Source organism: Passer domesticus, chromosome Z (assembly GCF_036417665.1).
Source record: "Passer domesticus isolate bPasDom1 chromosome Z, bPasDom1.hap1, whole genome shotgun sequence".
Classification (NCBI taxonomy): Eukaryota; Metazoa; Chordata; class Aves; order Passeriformes; family Passeridae; genus Passer; species Passer domesticus.
The window spans coordinates 29,114,776-29,130,894 of record NC_087512.1 but is presented as its reverse complement, the minus strand read 5'-3'; the positions used below and the strand labels follow the sequence as shown (position 1 = coordinate 29,130,894).

At 39.6% G+C, this 16,119-nt stretch overlaps 1 protein-coding gene across 8 annotated transcripts; it reads right to left on the bottom strand.

Moving 5' to 3' along the window:
• Positions 1-2,478: 2,478 nt before the first annotated feature.
• Positions 2,479-14,940, bottom strand: CD274 (CD274 molecule). Of its 8 annotated transcripts, none has more exons than XM_064404091.1 (11): positions 14,819-14,939; positions 14,607-14,713; positions 13,355-13,561; positions 12,335-12,381; positions 10,245-10,313; positions 9,197-9,547; positions 8,459-8,740; positions 7,122-7,232; positions 5,510-5,560; positions 4,480-4,545; positions 2,479-3,487 (listed from the first exon to the last, which is right to left on the bottom strand). In XM_064404091.1, the coding sequence occupies exons 5-11, from the start codon at positions 10,297-10,299 to the stop codon at positions 3,465-3,467; spliced, it is 939 nt and encodes a 312-aa protein (XP_064260161.1). In that variant the 5' UTR covers positions 10,300-10,313; positions 12,335-12,381; positions 13,355-13,561; positions 14,607-14,713; positions 14,819-14,939; the 3' UTR covers positions 2,479-3,464. The 8 variants fall into 8 exon arrangements, 7 of the variants coding, with proteins under 7 accessions (XP_064260161.1, XP_064260160.1, XP_064260163.1 ...); XR_010352909.1 differs by adding an exon at positions 6,175-6,259 and having other exon boundaries at positions 3,467-3,487; positions 14,607-14,940; XM_064404090.1 differs by having other exon boundaries at positions 14,607-14,938.
• Positions 14,941-16,119: the final 1,179 nt, after the last annotated feature.

The window sequence follows — 16,119 nt, the reverse complement described above, 5'->3', positions numbered from 1 at the left end:
ACTTAAGCCATACTAAAGTTATACTAAAAGCTTAAAATAAAGATTAGACAGTTCAGCTTTGTATTTCAGACGAGTATAAAAGAGCGCTTATTTAGTGAGGGCAGGTCTTTTCACTTTACCTGTTATTCACCACATCTCCTACTTTTCTAAGCAAAATTTTATGCTTCCCATCAACCACTCAGGAATTCAAGCACTGTCATTTCAGAGTTAGGGTTCAGCCAAAGAATTTCTTTTTTTATCCCCTCATCTCATTATCTTACTCATCTGATATCACTCATTTTCAACAGCAACTTGCCCTTTCTCCTACTGGGAATAGAGAAATGTAACAGTTCCTGCTGTCCAGTAGAATTTGACAAAGACATTAACTTCAGTTCTGTAACACTAAGCAAGGACTGCCTTGCAAAGGCTTTTAAGAACTAACAAGAGGAGACTTCTTCACTTTTACTGTAATATACACACAACTTGTCCAGTCTCAAACAGGAAGTAGAAAGTGAAAGGTCATCTTGTCTGGAAAGTGAATGATTTATGTGGTGATATGATTCTATATTTTTGTGCTGAGTCAGTACTTTGTCTACAAATGGCCCTGATATTTAAAAAACCTTGCTGTAGGTAATTAAAATTTGTCTATTACCTTCAATGACACCCAGATTCAAAAAGCATATTGGGAAGCAGGAGGAGATATTCAAGTTCACATAGTAACCTTGAAGACTCAGATGGGAAGAATCAGTATATATGACCCAGATTACACAAGGTCTGCAATGAGTGCCAGGGTCAAACCATGAAGGGTATATTTCCAAAATGGTTGCTGTGAGATGTGACCTGGGAACAGAACAAAGCAGGCTCCCATTCGGGGATGGAGGGAAAAACACAACACTTTATTTATTACAAATCTAGAAAGGAACACATACCAAGCTAAAAATGAAAACCTTCCAGATACTTTCCTCCTCCCCCTCCCTTTTCTCCACAGATTCACCATCCCTCAAATTATCAACCCTCAAATCCATCAGGGAGAGAGGAGTCCCCCCTTGCCTCATAGGCCTCCCCCGGAAGCACAATTAAAACCTCCTGTGCTTCCGTGTCACCCATGGCTCCACCCAGAGAACATCGGCCCTCGTGACTTCTCTCCCTCCATATCCAGTGCTCTCACCACTGGACACGGGCCAGGACTGCTTTTAGGGCTCCCCGTTTAAAGATGCTCCACCCACTCCCAGAAGCAGCAGTCTCTCAACTTTGGGACACCAGTCCCCCCCAAATTTCACCCTCTGGGGCTGAGGGGCCTCATGAACAGAGATCTTCCTCTCAGTGGAGACAGAGGGCATCTCACACCCCGTTTAGCCGTCTCTGTTCACGCTGCTGCTTCACTCTTGACTCCCGGGTGTTGCTTCCCCCTAAATACAGTCTCTGGGTCACAGGGAAAAAACATGGGTCTGTCCATGGCTATGCAAGAAAGAGTCCAGCCCAAGGCCACTCCATCATCTCTTCCACCCAGGATTCTTCTCACCTCTTCCAGCTTTCCTCACGCTTGCCCATTTCATCTCTCATCTCTCTCTCCTCATTCTGATTCAGGAGGATTCAGTATTTGTAAGGTTTCCATTATTTTACAAAGGGGTTAAAATCTTCACTTCTGCCTGTCCAGGACTCCCACAGCTGCCGGGCACCTTCTCTCACCGCATCCCCCGCTTCTGGCCGGCTGAGCTGCCAGCACAGTCTCTGTCTCTCTCTCCGGGAGGGCTGCCCAGACATCTCAAGTCTCATCAACCCCTGCATGTTCTCCTCCACCTCTGCACCTTTTGGGGCTCCCGGCCTCCTCCCTGTCATGGCCTCCCCCCTCCCCCACCCAGACGCAGCTGGGCAGGGGAGAGGTCAGACCTCACTCACCAATGCCGGATTCCCAAAGAGGAAGTTCTCTGGGAATCTCCTGCTTTTAACCCCCGTCTGTTCTCAGAGGCATATCCAGATCCTCAATGGCCACATCCCATGCCAATTTTGAATTTGGCCACTGATTGGCCCGACTTAGACCTTTCCAGAAACACATTTCCGGGCCAAACCACGACAATCAGGGAAATAACTTGGTAGTAACTGAAGTTTTACTAACTGTGGTTGACCAGCCCATTATGATTCTGAGAAACATTTCTCTAGTCTCCTACACAGGACAGCTTTCTGAGATTATTAAACAAAATCTTATATTAGCTAGCTTGAATACTGCCAGTAGTGAAGCCCTGATATTCATTAATGAGGACTGTGTCCACATTCTTAGGACTGCACAATAAATTATTTCTTTTTAAATGAAAAATAAAACCTGAGTCCAATGAGATTCCAGTTCTCCGCCACCTGTTCTTTGTGGGAGCCATTAGAGGGAGGTCATGGATGAAGACTCTCTCCTACACCTAAATCTTAGATACTTTTTTTTCTCAGAAATATGCAAATAGAGCTTACACTACTTGCTGACAGGTTAAGGAAAGCAGGAAAAAACACAGGAAAAATAAAACACATTTTATTTAAAAAATACAATGTGAATACCATTGTAATAATTTTTTTTCACCTGTCTATGATCCCCCCCAAAAAGCAATGCACTTAACAAAATGCAATACAACAATAACTTGTGAAATGGGATCCAGGAACAGGTTTCTTCAGCATTTCTATGTAATCACATGTGCATGTACTTTCATGTCCTAGAAGTAAGTAGGCTTTCTTTCTTCCACTCCCAAGAAAACAAAATGGTCATCCAAAGCATTCCTAAATGTCCAAAGAATTGTATTATCCCCAGACTGTAAATCACAAGACAGTAAGCAGAAACCAAGTAGTGCCAACAATATAATGAGGAAATTAAATGCCCAAAATATTTTTCAAAGAAAGATGTCAAAAAGCTTAGTATTATTTAATTTCCAAACCATAGTTACCAAGAGTTTTAAATCATTTTTTTCATGCTTAGCTGTGAGCATCTGGTATTTTAAGGACCAAAAATGACCTGTATGTATGGCAACTTGCCTTGCTGCACCTTTTATGAGGATCAAAGTATTGGAAAGATTCTTTAAATGATGGAAAACCAGTTATGTGCAGGAAATTGGGAGCTCGGGTGAAGGAAGAAAAAAGTTTCAGAAGATGACCTATCAAGAGCTAGCTTTGAAATTCATGATGGTCATAGACCTAAAGTGCTTTATATGAAAGATACATTCAATTAAATAAAATCTTTGAAGGACACATTTGCCTACACTTGACAAGGCAGAAACTTTGATATTTAAATAAATATCTCAATATCTAGTCATACATACAGAAGCCTGCATTCAATAATTTTTTATGCTATAATAATTAACTTCATTACATTTTTCCTGTGTTACAATATAGAAGATTGCCATCACACAATAAATACAAAAAATTTAATATCCCCTTCAATACATAGAACACAGAAGACTTGAGCTGTCAAATCTTCACAATAGAAGAAAAAAAGTCTTCTCCTGCTCTCTCTAGGTCTTCTCAATTTGCATATCTGTAACAGGAAGAATTATATGAAAAAATTATCCAATTACAAAATTATGAAGGCACAGAACACTTCATAGTTTTTCTCCCCTTTCCTAGAGTTTGAAGGTACCAAAAAGTTTCCTTCATTGACAGAATTAAAGATCTAAAAATAAATTAATTAAAAGATCATACAGGAAAATATCACAATTGGAGGAAATAAAAGTGGTAGTTCAAACTTACTGTTGGGAAGTGCTCTTTAGCATATACAGTGAGATTTCTGTTGCTTAGGTCCCCCTTTCTTTCAAAACCTTTCAAAATTCTTTCAGATACATTTAGTGCTCCCTCTGTTAGTATTCCCAGTGGCATATCTCCAGGCCCTAACTCTTTGGCTTGGAGATCAACATCTGCAGGACCAGCAGGCTTACCTGTAAGTTTACTGTAGTAAAGTGTAGCAGGGAGGGATTTGGGATGCAATTAATGCAAGTGCTTTAGGAGTCAGCAAGAAAGGGAGAGAAATACCTCAAGAATTTCACCCTCCTGTTCCACACATAGGATGTTCCATGGATTTGAGATATTTGGTCATATATTTTCTTGTTTTGTTGAGACAGAATCGCACAGTTTGAGACCTGTTCAAGCGGCTGTGACAGGTTCCTCTCCCCTCCCTCACTGCCATCACTACCCTTACAGACATACATGAACAACTCTTTCTATAGCAAAAGGGCAAGCTGGAAAAAGCAACTGGTTTGGGTTTTATATATCTCCACATCACATTTTCCTTTGTATATCTTTACTTTTTATTTTAAAAACCAGATTCATTATTTGATGTAACAAACAGTACACAATGAGTTATGATGGTGAGTTTGTAAGGCACAGAATGGGAGGCTGTATTATCTCTTGAATGCTCTGTCTATTGAAACAAGAGGCTAAATAAACCAGCCTTGAATCAATGCTCCAGTGACCAGGGATGGTTTATGCCGTGTAAAATTTGCTACTAATTTTTTCTTTGTCATATATACTTACATTTCAGCTCTTGGTCTTCAAAAGAAGCATCTCTGCAGTTGTGTGTATCCTCATCTTTTGACAGCTCTGTAAGTAAAGGACATACATACACACAGCAGTGAGCGCAGCTTAAACTTTTCCTATAGTGATAAATCTGTGTTAGAAACTGCCACCTCAGTCCACTCAGGATCTAGAGTGACTTGAATGCAGAGCAAGGGATGAGATTCACACCAATCTGTGTCTGTTTGGGTAAGTATTCTCAAGAGAGTTTTTCTTAGGAAAATGCCAATGGCCAGCATGAACTAATTTTCACACAGCAATTTAATTTGTGGTGGTCTCCAAATACCCATACCACAAATTGAAAATAAGTCAGTCAGTAACCATCTTGAGAGGCAGAGAAAGGATTTTAATATCTCCTGTCCTGCTGTAAATATTAAGTCTCTTTGCTCTTTTCTTCATTTTCTTCAATACCACCTGTCATCATGGTACTGGCCTTCCACTGAGCTTTGCTCATAGCAAATATCATCAATATCACAACATAGAAACAAAAGCTTCCCTGAGTTTCTCTCAATGGGGCCAAACTCTCTGTCATTAATGTTGTGACAAAGACCCTCAAATGCATGCTATGATACTGGAGAAAACAGACGAATGTGACAGCACAGTTCAAATTGCAGCAAAAAGTGTGCACATCAGGATGTGATGCATTCTGAGGTATTATTTCCAGGGAGCCTGTCCCATCCTATTGCAGGCTTTCCAAAACACAGCATACTGCTCTGTCCCTTTCTTGTTCATATCAGGAGTGCATCAGTTCCTGGAACAAGTATACTTTTTCTTTCACATTTTTCTTTCAAAACGATGACACAGTCATGAAAAGCCATTCTTCAATTGTAATTTACAGTTGTTATGTAAATGAAATGTAGAAAGCAAAATCAAAATGTAATTTAAATATCCATTTGGTTGTCACCATTATGGAGTTAACTCTCAAGCAAGTATTTCCACAAGAATCACACTCTGCTTTAAATCACACTAGATTTATGTCATAAGTACATACCTGCTATTGATGGACTTGCCACAGGTGTTCTGTTGCCCATATTTGCTCTAGCTGAAAGAAAACAAAACAAAACAAATTTTAAAAACTATCCAAAATACTTGATTTAGATCTAGTGAGGAACTTAAATACATTGGTGGGAGGGGCACACATTACATAGTGTAATAATTTGTTCTCAAAACACTAAACTTCTTCAAAAACTTTAAAACAAATTTTTCAGTGCTCCCAGTCTCTTGGTTTCCTTTCCAACTCCCTTTTTTTGTTTCTAAGCCAGAACTCCATTGATACTATGCACTAACATCACTGGAAAATACTTGTTCAAATGGTTTCCCATTGCATCTCTTCACCCAGAAATTGAACATAGCAGAAAACAGGGAACAGAACAGGGATCATCTTCCCAGTGCTTTTTGAAGGGAAAAATGCTCACATTCTGGGAAGATTCTGTTCTGAAAAAATCACTTGTCCAGTAACCCAGGACAGCTTAGGGTTTAAGACAAAAACCTATTGTCACTAGTTTAGCTTTTGAATCAACTCGTAGTTTATCAAACACACACACTCACAAGTGTATGTGTGTATATATAGACAGATATGAAAGCTAATGCAATGTGCATTACCACATACACACACAAACAATAAATATTAGTCAGGCAACCTGGGAAACTTCTGACCTTCAATGAAATCCCCAGCGGGATTCTTTTGAGCAGTCAAGGATTTTGCTGTCCCTTCTTCCACTTTCATGTTCTCCTCCTATTCCTATTATGTTCTTAGGGTAAGTATATTCTTATACTTGCAGGATTTTCTACAGTCCTCTTGTAGCCTGTTAGAATCACCTGGAAGCCTGTTAAGCTTATGAATACCTCTCTCAGGATGTTTCCATAGCTGCCCCCCTCCCCTAACCAAACTATGAAAGAAAAGTAAATTAACAGTACTTCTTTCAATTTAAGTTACAAGTTTAAAACCTTTTTTTTTTCTTTATTTTGGGTGCTAGCTATAGTCTTTTCATACACAGACCACCTACAAATTATTTCTTCAAGTTTTTCTTTTGTTAGCTAGCAAGTGAAAACAAATTATTGCCAATGCTTTAGCTTTTGAAGATACTGTGATACTGAAAATGTCCAATCTTAATTCAGGAAGTGAACTTAGAAAGCTCAAAACTTAGTAAGGAAATCAATGAAATATTCACTTAAAAAAACAGATGCTCTCATAGTTCAGTGAAATTTTTCAGAAAATGCAGAAAAAGAACCACTAAAAAACCTCTAGTATCCTGTCTGCTACCAGCATTCTGGTTCCCAGTCAAAAGGAAGGAAACAGTACAGGAACCTCCTATTTCCAGTAGGTAAAAAATAAGCGCTTTGAGGTTGCAATAGGTTAGACACTAATTTTACTACTTACATCCTTACCTATAAGAAAGATTAACAGACATACATGAGTAAGTGGGGTTTGTGAGGGGCTGACAACCTATTTCACTTTGACAACTTGCTAGTATCTACTCAAGTCCAGCAAAGAAATAGAAATAAACAATGTGGTAAAAAACCACATTCCACTCAGCGAGGATGAATTAACAAAGCAGATTGATAATAACTCTAAAATACTCTAAAATAAATAATTTGCATACCTTTTCTTATGCAGAGCAGAAATAGAAGCACTGATCCAACAAAAGCAGTAGCAATGAGAGTTGCTCCAACAAAACGTCTGCTCTCAGTCTGGAGAATGCCATCAGTTGAATCTTCAAGAAAAACAGGTGGGGGATAAGACATGACATAAGATCCTCCCTTTGTATTTAATTTTAATTGTATTATTTTTGCTATGAGCAATTAAGGCATGATAACAACATTAATAGATTGTGTCTAAGGTCAGGTGTTAATGGTACACATAACACTTTTTTAAAAGAAGGCGGGGGGAATATAGAACATATTAATATTTGTCTTTGTTCTCTGCATTCCCTGTAATAGTGCCTTTGACCCCATCAGAATTCTGCTTGTTAAAGTGTTACATCTGGCTTAGTTTCCCATCAGGATTACAGGAAAAAGGTAATTGAGGAAGAGGACAGAGTCCCTTTCACCTGGTAATGATCGCTCTAAATGCAAAGGGCAAGTGGTCTCCTTGAATCCCAGATATTTTTCTTATTAAAATCAATAAGAATTGAAATTTCCCATTGAAATTTCTCATTCCCATTCTTTCAACTGCCCATTGAAAGAATTACTTGGTTTTCTCACTCTAAACCTGCCTGTTTCAAATCCTTGTCATGTCCAAAAAGTGTGACTGCACAGTGTTTCTAAAAGTAGGTGGTGAACTGAACCAGGGAAATGAGTTCACTAAGTAACAGTCTGACAAAGAGAAATATTATTTTTGAGTTGGATCAGGTCTCCAGTCTGGTTGAAAACACATCAGGCTACAATGCAGAAAAGAATAATTAAAAGCAAAAGCAGCAGAGGAGCTGCCCAGTTAAAAGGTTTAATTAGGAATTGCATTGTCCATTTATGAGTTTTCCTTAAATTCCAACTTTATGAGGAAAAAAAATCTGTGTAAAATTACTGAAATTTAAATATGCTCAGAGCAAAGGCTGTAGTGGCAGGAAAAGACCATATTGTTCAAGTTTATGTGACAGTGATCGTCAACAAACTAAAATATTCTTGGAAGAAGGAAGGATTTAATTTCCAGATGCTGAGTTGCATGTCTTCCAAACAATGGAACTTTTTAAACATTTAGACTCAATATCCACATACCTGCAGGTCACACAAAATTCCTGTCTTTAAATTCTGACCATACATGCATAATGAACATGTTACTATGGTGAAAGTATACATTAATAACAAAACTTAATGACACAGGTATGTCTTTCTAGCCTCTTCAAAATTTGGAAAGAGAAACAAATCACAGCTGATTTGACTGGGACAAAATTACATTTGCACCTTGAAGTGTATTACCATAAATGAAATTTAGAAATGTTACCTGCTATGTGTAAAACGGCAGTTGTATTTTCTTGCAGCTCTTTATTCCAGAATGTACAGTAAAAAATCTCATCAATTCCACTTTTGATCGTAAGGGTACTTGTCACAAGGTACAGCTGGTCACTTGCAGTTTCAAACCTTGTGTTTGCCTTATAAGTCAAATCTTCATAGTTTCTATTTTGCCATATCACTACAGCTTCTGGGTATCCTTCTGACTGACATGTCAACCTCCATTCATTGTGTCCTGTGCTCACAACACCTTGGTTTATAATTCTGTAAGGAGCTAAACAATTGGGAAAAAAAATCATTACCAATAGGATGCTAGAAGAACAGCCTGTATTAAAGGAAAACACCTTTTCTTTTTCCCTAGCCCCCAGGGTCAAGTTTCAGCTGGGACTTTAACAGGAAAAGTAAGTAACACTATTGAGTCTGTAAGTGGAGGTACAGGATTTATTACATTTTGATGTGGTTTAGAAGGCTTACTAGGCTTTAAGGTCTTTGTACTCTCTACATGATTTTGCAACCTGATTTCTTGCATGTCATAGGGGATTTAAAGGACAGAACACAGATTCAACCTAAACAGAAGTGCCAAGTTACACAGCTGCACAAGTACCATTGGGCAGCTCCTGCCTCCAATACAGTTTCTTTAACTGCTAATCCAGATATATCTTACTTCAGGGTCTCCTCTGAAATCTAATAAGACTATCAGAGTATATATCTCTGGTAGTAGCACACGCACCCTTAACTTTCAGATGGATTGTCTTGTAGTCAGCTCCCCCATAGGCAATAACACAGCGGTAAACCCCTGCATCTCTGAGCTTCACATCAGTGATCTGAAGGAGAGACCGTCCCAAGTTCAGGTTCTCTTTCAACAATTTTATTCTTCCCTTAAAGTCAATATGCTGATTTTTTAAGTCTTCCTTTCCTTTGTGAAGTACATAAACCTGCTTCAACCCATCTTTCTTTTCCCAGCTGACACTTAAATCTCTAAACTCTAATTTCCCATTCACTGGAAATGTGCATTCCATGGTGACATTGTTCCCACGTTCCACAATGCAGAGTGACTGAGGAGCTTCAACAGTGAATAAAGCTGAAAAACAAAATTTGGAAGAAAACTCAGTTTTTAAATAATACACCTAATCTTTGAAGTAAGATTTTGAAGTCGTGTCTTACCATATCCATAGAAAATTTTAAGGACCAAAGTATCTGCTCTGTTCTGAAAAGTTAATGTATGTTGTTGTCCAAGTGTGTGACAAAACACAAGACCTCTGCTGTAAACACACACAATGGGCACTCCTATCTGCAGACACCTGCTTTGTGCACACACACAGTGTGATGCTGTATTAAAAACAGTGAAGTGTATATGCACCGCCCCTCAGCTGCTGCTTTGAGAAAACACTGCCATGGTAACAGGCAAGAGTTCGTACCTCCAATGGGCATGTTCTGTTTGTATAAGTGCCAGTTGTTTTTTACCCACTATGTTAAAGAATACACAACATTTCTCAGGTTTGATAGAGCCTAGAAAACCTTTGATGTAATGTAGTGGTACCTCATTTGAAATAGTGCCTCTGCTGGAACACTGACAGGGATTTTAACCTGACCCCTTATCAAAATACATGCATCTAGTTTAATGTAAAGCTATGCTTAGACCTTTTCACTTAAAACATTAAGGGGAAAAAACCTCAAATGCTAGCAGCTGAAGGAAAACTGGAGAAATTAACATTTCTGTGCTTAGACATGGAAGGAAAACATACTAAAACAGTTATACTGCTTTTTACAATTCTTACCATTTAGGAAATGACAGTAGAATAAAAATGCATAAAAAAACAAAAGTCTTCCCATTATGTAGATGGAACCTAAAATGATAAAAAAATAGGCAAGTATAAATACATACTCATTTTCTGAGCTCCACTGTCAAATACACTTTATAATCAATCCACATAGAGAACTAGACAGGAGACACTGAATTCCACCCTATTTAAAAACAGGATGAAACTGCACCCAGTAGATAATCAGGCAGAAATCTTCCTGTACGGGTGGGTCCAGGAAAAACATCTTACTTAATTTGCTTTAAATATCTGTTCTTGACTATGGCTAAATAGATGCTTTATCATTATCTGTTGATTAGTGAATAAGTACTCACAAATTCCCAGTTGTACCCCTAACTATAGCAGGGAATGTTGCTCCCATCAGGAGAATGAAAGAATATTCTATACTGTCAGTGCAGGAAATAGAACTTGGTTCTTCCCCACCTGTTTGCTTTTTATTTTAACACACTGTGAATACACCCTGCTTTTTTGCCCTGGTCCCACAGTACATACCAGAAGGCTCACAAAGTTACACATATTGTGAAAACAATTAATGCAGTAGTTCATCTCATAACATGTGTTTACGTAATAACAACTATGAATCAATGCTTCACACAATAGTGCCTTTGTAAAACAGTGACAAAGCCAGTCAATCTACAAGCAGAATCTATTGCCTTGAATTTCTGCTGCTTTACCTCTGAATACAAAAGTAATTTCACTTTTCTGTCAGAAGTTTTTCCCCTCTTTACTGGCATAGGTTTTATAGTCCTACACAACATTTTAACATTTTAAAATGCTTATTAATATCAACACATACATTTAATCTTCACACACCCACTGCTTTTGGTAAGTCTGTATTTTAAGTCATAAATACAGAAAATGGTATATTTTCTTGCTAAATAAAGTTCTAATTTTGACCCCACAAAAATCCACCAAAATAAGGAAGCCTTGCCTGTAGTTGTTTTCTAGTGGTACCTTCAGAATCTGCATAAGAAATTAGACAACTGTAATGCCCATGACACTTCCTAATTGATGAAGTTCTATCTTGACTGCCATCCTTCACAATTTTTGTTTCATCCTTCTTTCTCTGATTGTCAACTTTAAGATGATAATGACAAAACAATTTTGTCTTGAATTCATAAGACACATGTGCCCTTATAGTGCTATGGCTTAAAGGAACTAGACTCCTTCTAACAATTTGATTCAAGCTACTTCCTTTCCTCAGATTGCTGCTGCCTGATCCCAACAGCCAATTTGCAGCAAGCAATGCATATGGAGAAAGAAAGGCAATCCACTACTTTGTTAACAATGTAAGCATAGTCTGAAAACAGGTGCAGGAAAAATACAAAGAAAATTCTCAGGGGGCAAGATCTGATTAATTGATAAATCCTAGGCTTCATAAAGTGGTTAGGTACCAGTCTTATTCCTTAGCCATAAGTGATGTCCTTGAAAGCACTAGAAAATTGCAGGCCAGTCCTGTGGGTTCCCAAGAGCTTCTCTGAACACGTATGCATAGGAATGGCTCTGTCATGATTCCCCTACTAGAGTAACAAGCACACCAGACCACCAATTAAGCTCCAAAGTAACACTTCTCAAACAAGATAGAGGTATACCCATCACACAAATGTGCCATAATCACCCTTATTCTGGAGACAAGCCTACACAGGGACTGACTGGGTGTTGTGCACTCCCCCATCAGAATGACCAGAGTTGCAGCACACTCAAAATCCTTTCTTCTTTTTTTTTTTTTTTTTTTTTAAGTAGAGGCTGTAGACTGCTTGTAACAAAGCAGACTGCTTGGACTAGTACACTGCTTGGAACAAACAGTATGTGCACTACAGTCAGGATACTGAAAGAGACCCATATTCCTGCCTGCAACCCCTATCCACCTTTTTGACTGTAATCCTGCTCTCATTAACTCCTGGAAGACAGATGACAACAAGTTAGCTTTTATAGTCCTAAGACCCATGCTTATGTCCTGCAATTGCTGAAACTTATTAGTATGCTTTCTCCCACTGTAGAGGAAAACAAGCTTTACAATACACAAAATAAGTATGACTATTACTTACAAATTTCCTCAAGACTGAGAAGATTTGCTGCTGTATTCAATTTTTCACTTTCAAAGGGAAGAAAATGTAGGTCCAGGTCAAATCCAGGTGCACATGCAAAAAGAAAACCACTGAAATAAGCATTATAGAACCTTCTTCTGTTTCACCCGAGCAGAAGAATCCTCCAGATCAGTTTGAGACCTTGACATCAATCAAAGTCCTTCCCTAAAGCTATCTGCTTGCTGTTCTTCTTACAGAACCTACTAAAATGCCCTTTCTGTCCTCCTGCCACCTTCCAACATCTGTGGCAAATAGTTTTTTAAAAGCAAAGTATATTCTGAAGTGTGCAATTGCTCCTCAGTACTGCTGCTGCGCGTTTCTGCCACAATCAAATGAAAAAGACAGGAAAAACCAGAACTATTTGTCAAAGGACTTCATGTGACAACTTAAATGTTAATGTAACTACACCTACTTCTTTAGGAAACTTCCCCATTATTGGAAAGTTCCCCAGCAGGGAAAATTCTGTATTGCTAACAGTGGTTCACTGTAACCAAACACATAAATGCTGCAAAAATTAGAACATAAAATGCCATGGGCATTTTAAGAAACACATAATCCAGTCAAAACTATGTGTGAGCACCAGTCCTTGGAACACCAATTGCAAGTGGTCATCCATTTACACAAACTCAGGGTCCCTAGATTATTAATCTCAAGACATGCCAAAAAGCTGCTAACAACAACCAGAACTTTCTACACAATTTTCTCATGTCTGTAAAGGTCATAGGAATAGAAATAATGTAGGAATAACAGGAAAAGCATTTCCTAACCTCCTCTTGTAAAGGTATTGTCTTCCCAAGATTTGGACACAGTGAAGGCCCCTTGGCTTGCTACTGTGTAGCGAAAAAAGAGTTCTTAATCCTATGTACTATGTTAGCAAAAAATAGAGAGCACTGTCTTTTTCATTTTCTTGATTCTAGAAGTCCTTTAAAGAACAGAACCCCCCTCCCCCCTCAAGTGTTAGAAGCAAAAGGATGTACTCACATTAACTTGTAGACTGTAGATGGAGAACTGAGTCAACAACACAAAATACAGCTCTAAACATATGTTTCAGGGTAAATTAATTCTCCTAAATTGTCTTTACATACACCAGAAAAGGGTTGAAATTCTCAGAGGACTTAAAATACTGTAAAATGAGCACTCTAAAAATTTCTGTTTTCTTCTTTCCACTTGACAGCCTGCTGACAGTACCTGTCATGGAAGAAAAACCACGTAATGTACAAACTGATTAAGGTTAATGTCTTTACTTGAGGTGTGAGATGAATGTGGAAACCGTGGTATATAAAATAGCTGAATGTAACATTTAGGTTGTAACAACCTGAAACTACCTTAGGAGATTGAGGGGGTGGATATTCGCAGTAGGTGAGACTGATAAATGTAAATTTCCACTGTTTTTTTTTACTTCTCTTAAAAATAGGCTAAATTCTATTGTCTCAGTAAAAAAAAAGGTGGAACAGAAGAAAACTGATACAGATTTATAAAATGCTGTGAGATCAGAGAAGCCACCTTTCAATGTAGTGACCTTTCAATGTCAGGAAATTGGTTTCTGCTTTTTCATTGCTTACCTTGAGGTCACAGGGTTGCAATTTTTTATGTAAATTTTTAGCAGCAAATAAAAGACCAGTACAGGTGGCATTTTGTTTTGTTGAGTTTCTTTTTGTTCTTGTTTAATTTTGTTGTTTATATACACATACTCATATATATATATATATATATATACACATATACAGGCACATAAGCACACTTTACTGCACAGTTCTATAATGCAGTGGTGGAGTTTGAGTTTTGGCGTTTTTTCACCTGTTTTGCAACAAACTTCCCAGACACCTATCTCAGCCGTGCCTGCCTTGGGGCATTCCCAAGCAAACCTCAGGGCGGGATGAGGTCGGTGCAGCACCGGGACGGGCCCCGGCCGCCGGCAGCCCCGCGCCCCTCAGAGCTGCCGTCCGGCTCCTCCCTGCCCGCCGGCTCCTCCCTGCCTGGGGCTCTCTCCGCGGCCCCGGAGCTGTGCGGAGCGTCTCCCACCCCACCTCGGCCGGGCCCCGGCGGCCTCGGGTGTGTTCCGGCCCCGGCCCCGGCCCCGGCCCCGGCCCCGGCCCCGGCCTCGGCCCCGGCCCCGGCCCCGGCCCCGGCCCCGGCCCCGGCCCCGGCCTCGGCCCCGGCCCCGGCCCCCCCGCTGCGGCCGTGGCACTGCCGGGAACTGCTCCCGGCCACGACCCTTCGCGGAAACCCGTACCGAAACCCCCAGAGCCGTGCTCCTACGCCTCACGGTTCCCAGCGCTTCAGCCGTGGCGGAACAGGGAGTTCTCCAGGCAGCTTCTCTGTTCCTGAGAGCCTTGAGCTCTAGAAAACAAAACCAAAAGCAGCATCAGTACCCCTCCCTCACCCTGCTTCCCTTGCCTTTTCCTTATCCTTTCTTTTTCAACATGGTGAGATCATTTTATTCACTTTCTAAACGGATGGCTTGCATGACTGATGTGTACTCATGCAGAGGATGACTGTTGTCAAAGGACTGGAAATTACAGTCATCCAGGATAGCCATAAATTCCGGGAGCTATGTCCTGCTTCTCCAGAGACAAAGAAGCAATTTATTTAAATAGCTCTGCTCCCTGCCGCTTAAAGAGCCTTCTGGGAAACAAACCTCCAATTTAACAACATGCTAATATGATCTGGACGTACGATGTTGTGCATAATTTTTTTGCTGCAATAATGTTTCTTATGTTATGAAACATAAACCTAACAAGATCTCAGCTGTAACTCTTCTGTGAGAGAGCAACCCCGAAATAAGGATATTAGTCAAGATATTACCAACGAACCAAACAGCGGTTGTGAGAGCGGTTTACTAATGAGTGTATCTACAGGGTAAAATATAAATCAAATACAAAATTCTGATCCCTGATAGCATACGTGTCTCAGAGGTGTATACTGAAGGAGGGGAAGGACACCCAGACCCTTGTGCTCTCTATGCTCTAAGCATCAGGTACTGCCACCTGCAGTATGAAGTTAATGGTTTTGTTAATGCCATAAGCCAGCAGGTGTCAGAAAAACCACAGGAATCCCTACCTAGAAGCCATCGGGATTTCTGTTGATAAAGCACATTGATGTGGAGGTGTTTAACAGCAATCAGTTTAATTGCGTTCAAATCTTCCAAAAACATACAACATGAGTCCCTCAGAAAGAAGGATGTAGATATTAGGATATGCAGTAAAAACTTTGCACACCCCTCACATGTACGTCCAGACAGACAAAGACTGCTGTCCCTGCTGCTTCCAGGCCCTTCCACAGGGGATATGAGCCCAACAGAGACACATCTCCACAAGCACAGAGAAGCACAGAGGTCTCAAGGCAGGTAGGAGTCCAAATAAAGGACTTAGAGGAAGCTCATATTTTAATAAGCTTCAAATTGTTTAGCAATAAACACGACATTTGTAAATGGACACAGCTATGTGGTGTACATGAGGTACAAAACAGCCATGAAACCAGACAAAATAATGATAAGCCAAGCTGTGAAGTTCCTTTACAGTAAGAACAAAAAATTACTACAGAAACATTCCAGAATGAAGTGGAAGCTTCTAGTTTATGACAAATACTTTAAGTTAACTAAGAAGACCAGATAACATAGGGACTTCCCCTACAGCAATCAAAAAATGCTGTGTCAAAACTACAGGCTTGTTGTAGTTCTGTGTAGCTGCTAGGATTTTTCTTCACACAACTCCTATTTTAAAAAGTCAAACAGTAAAACAAAAGCC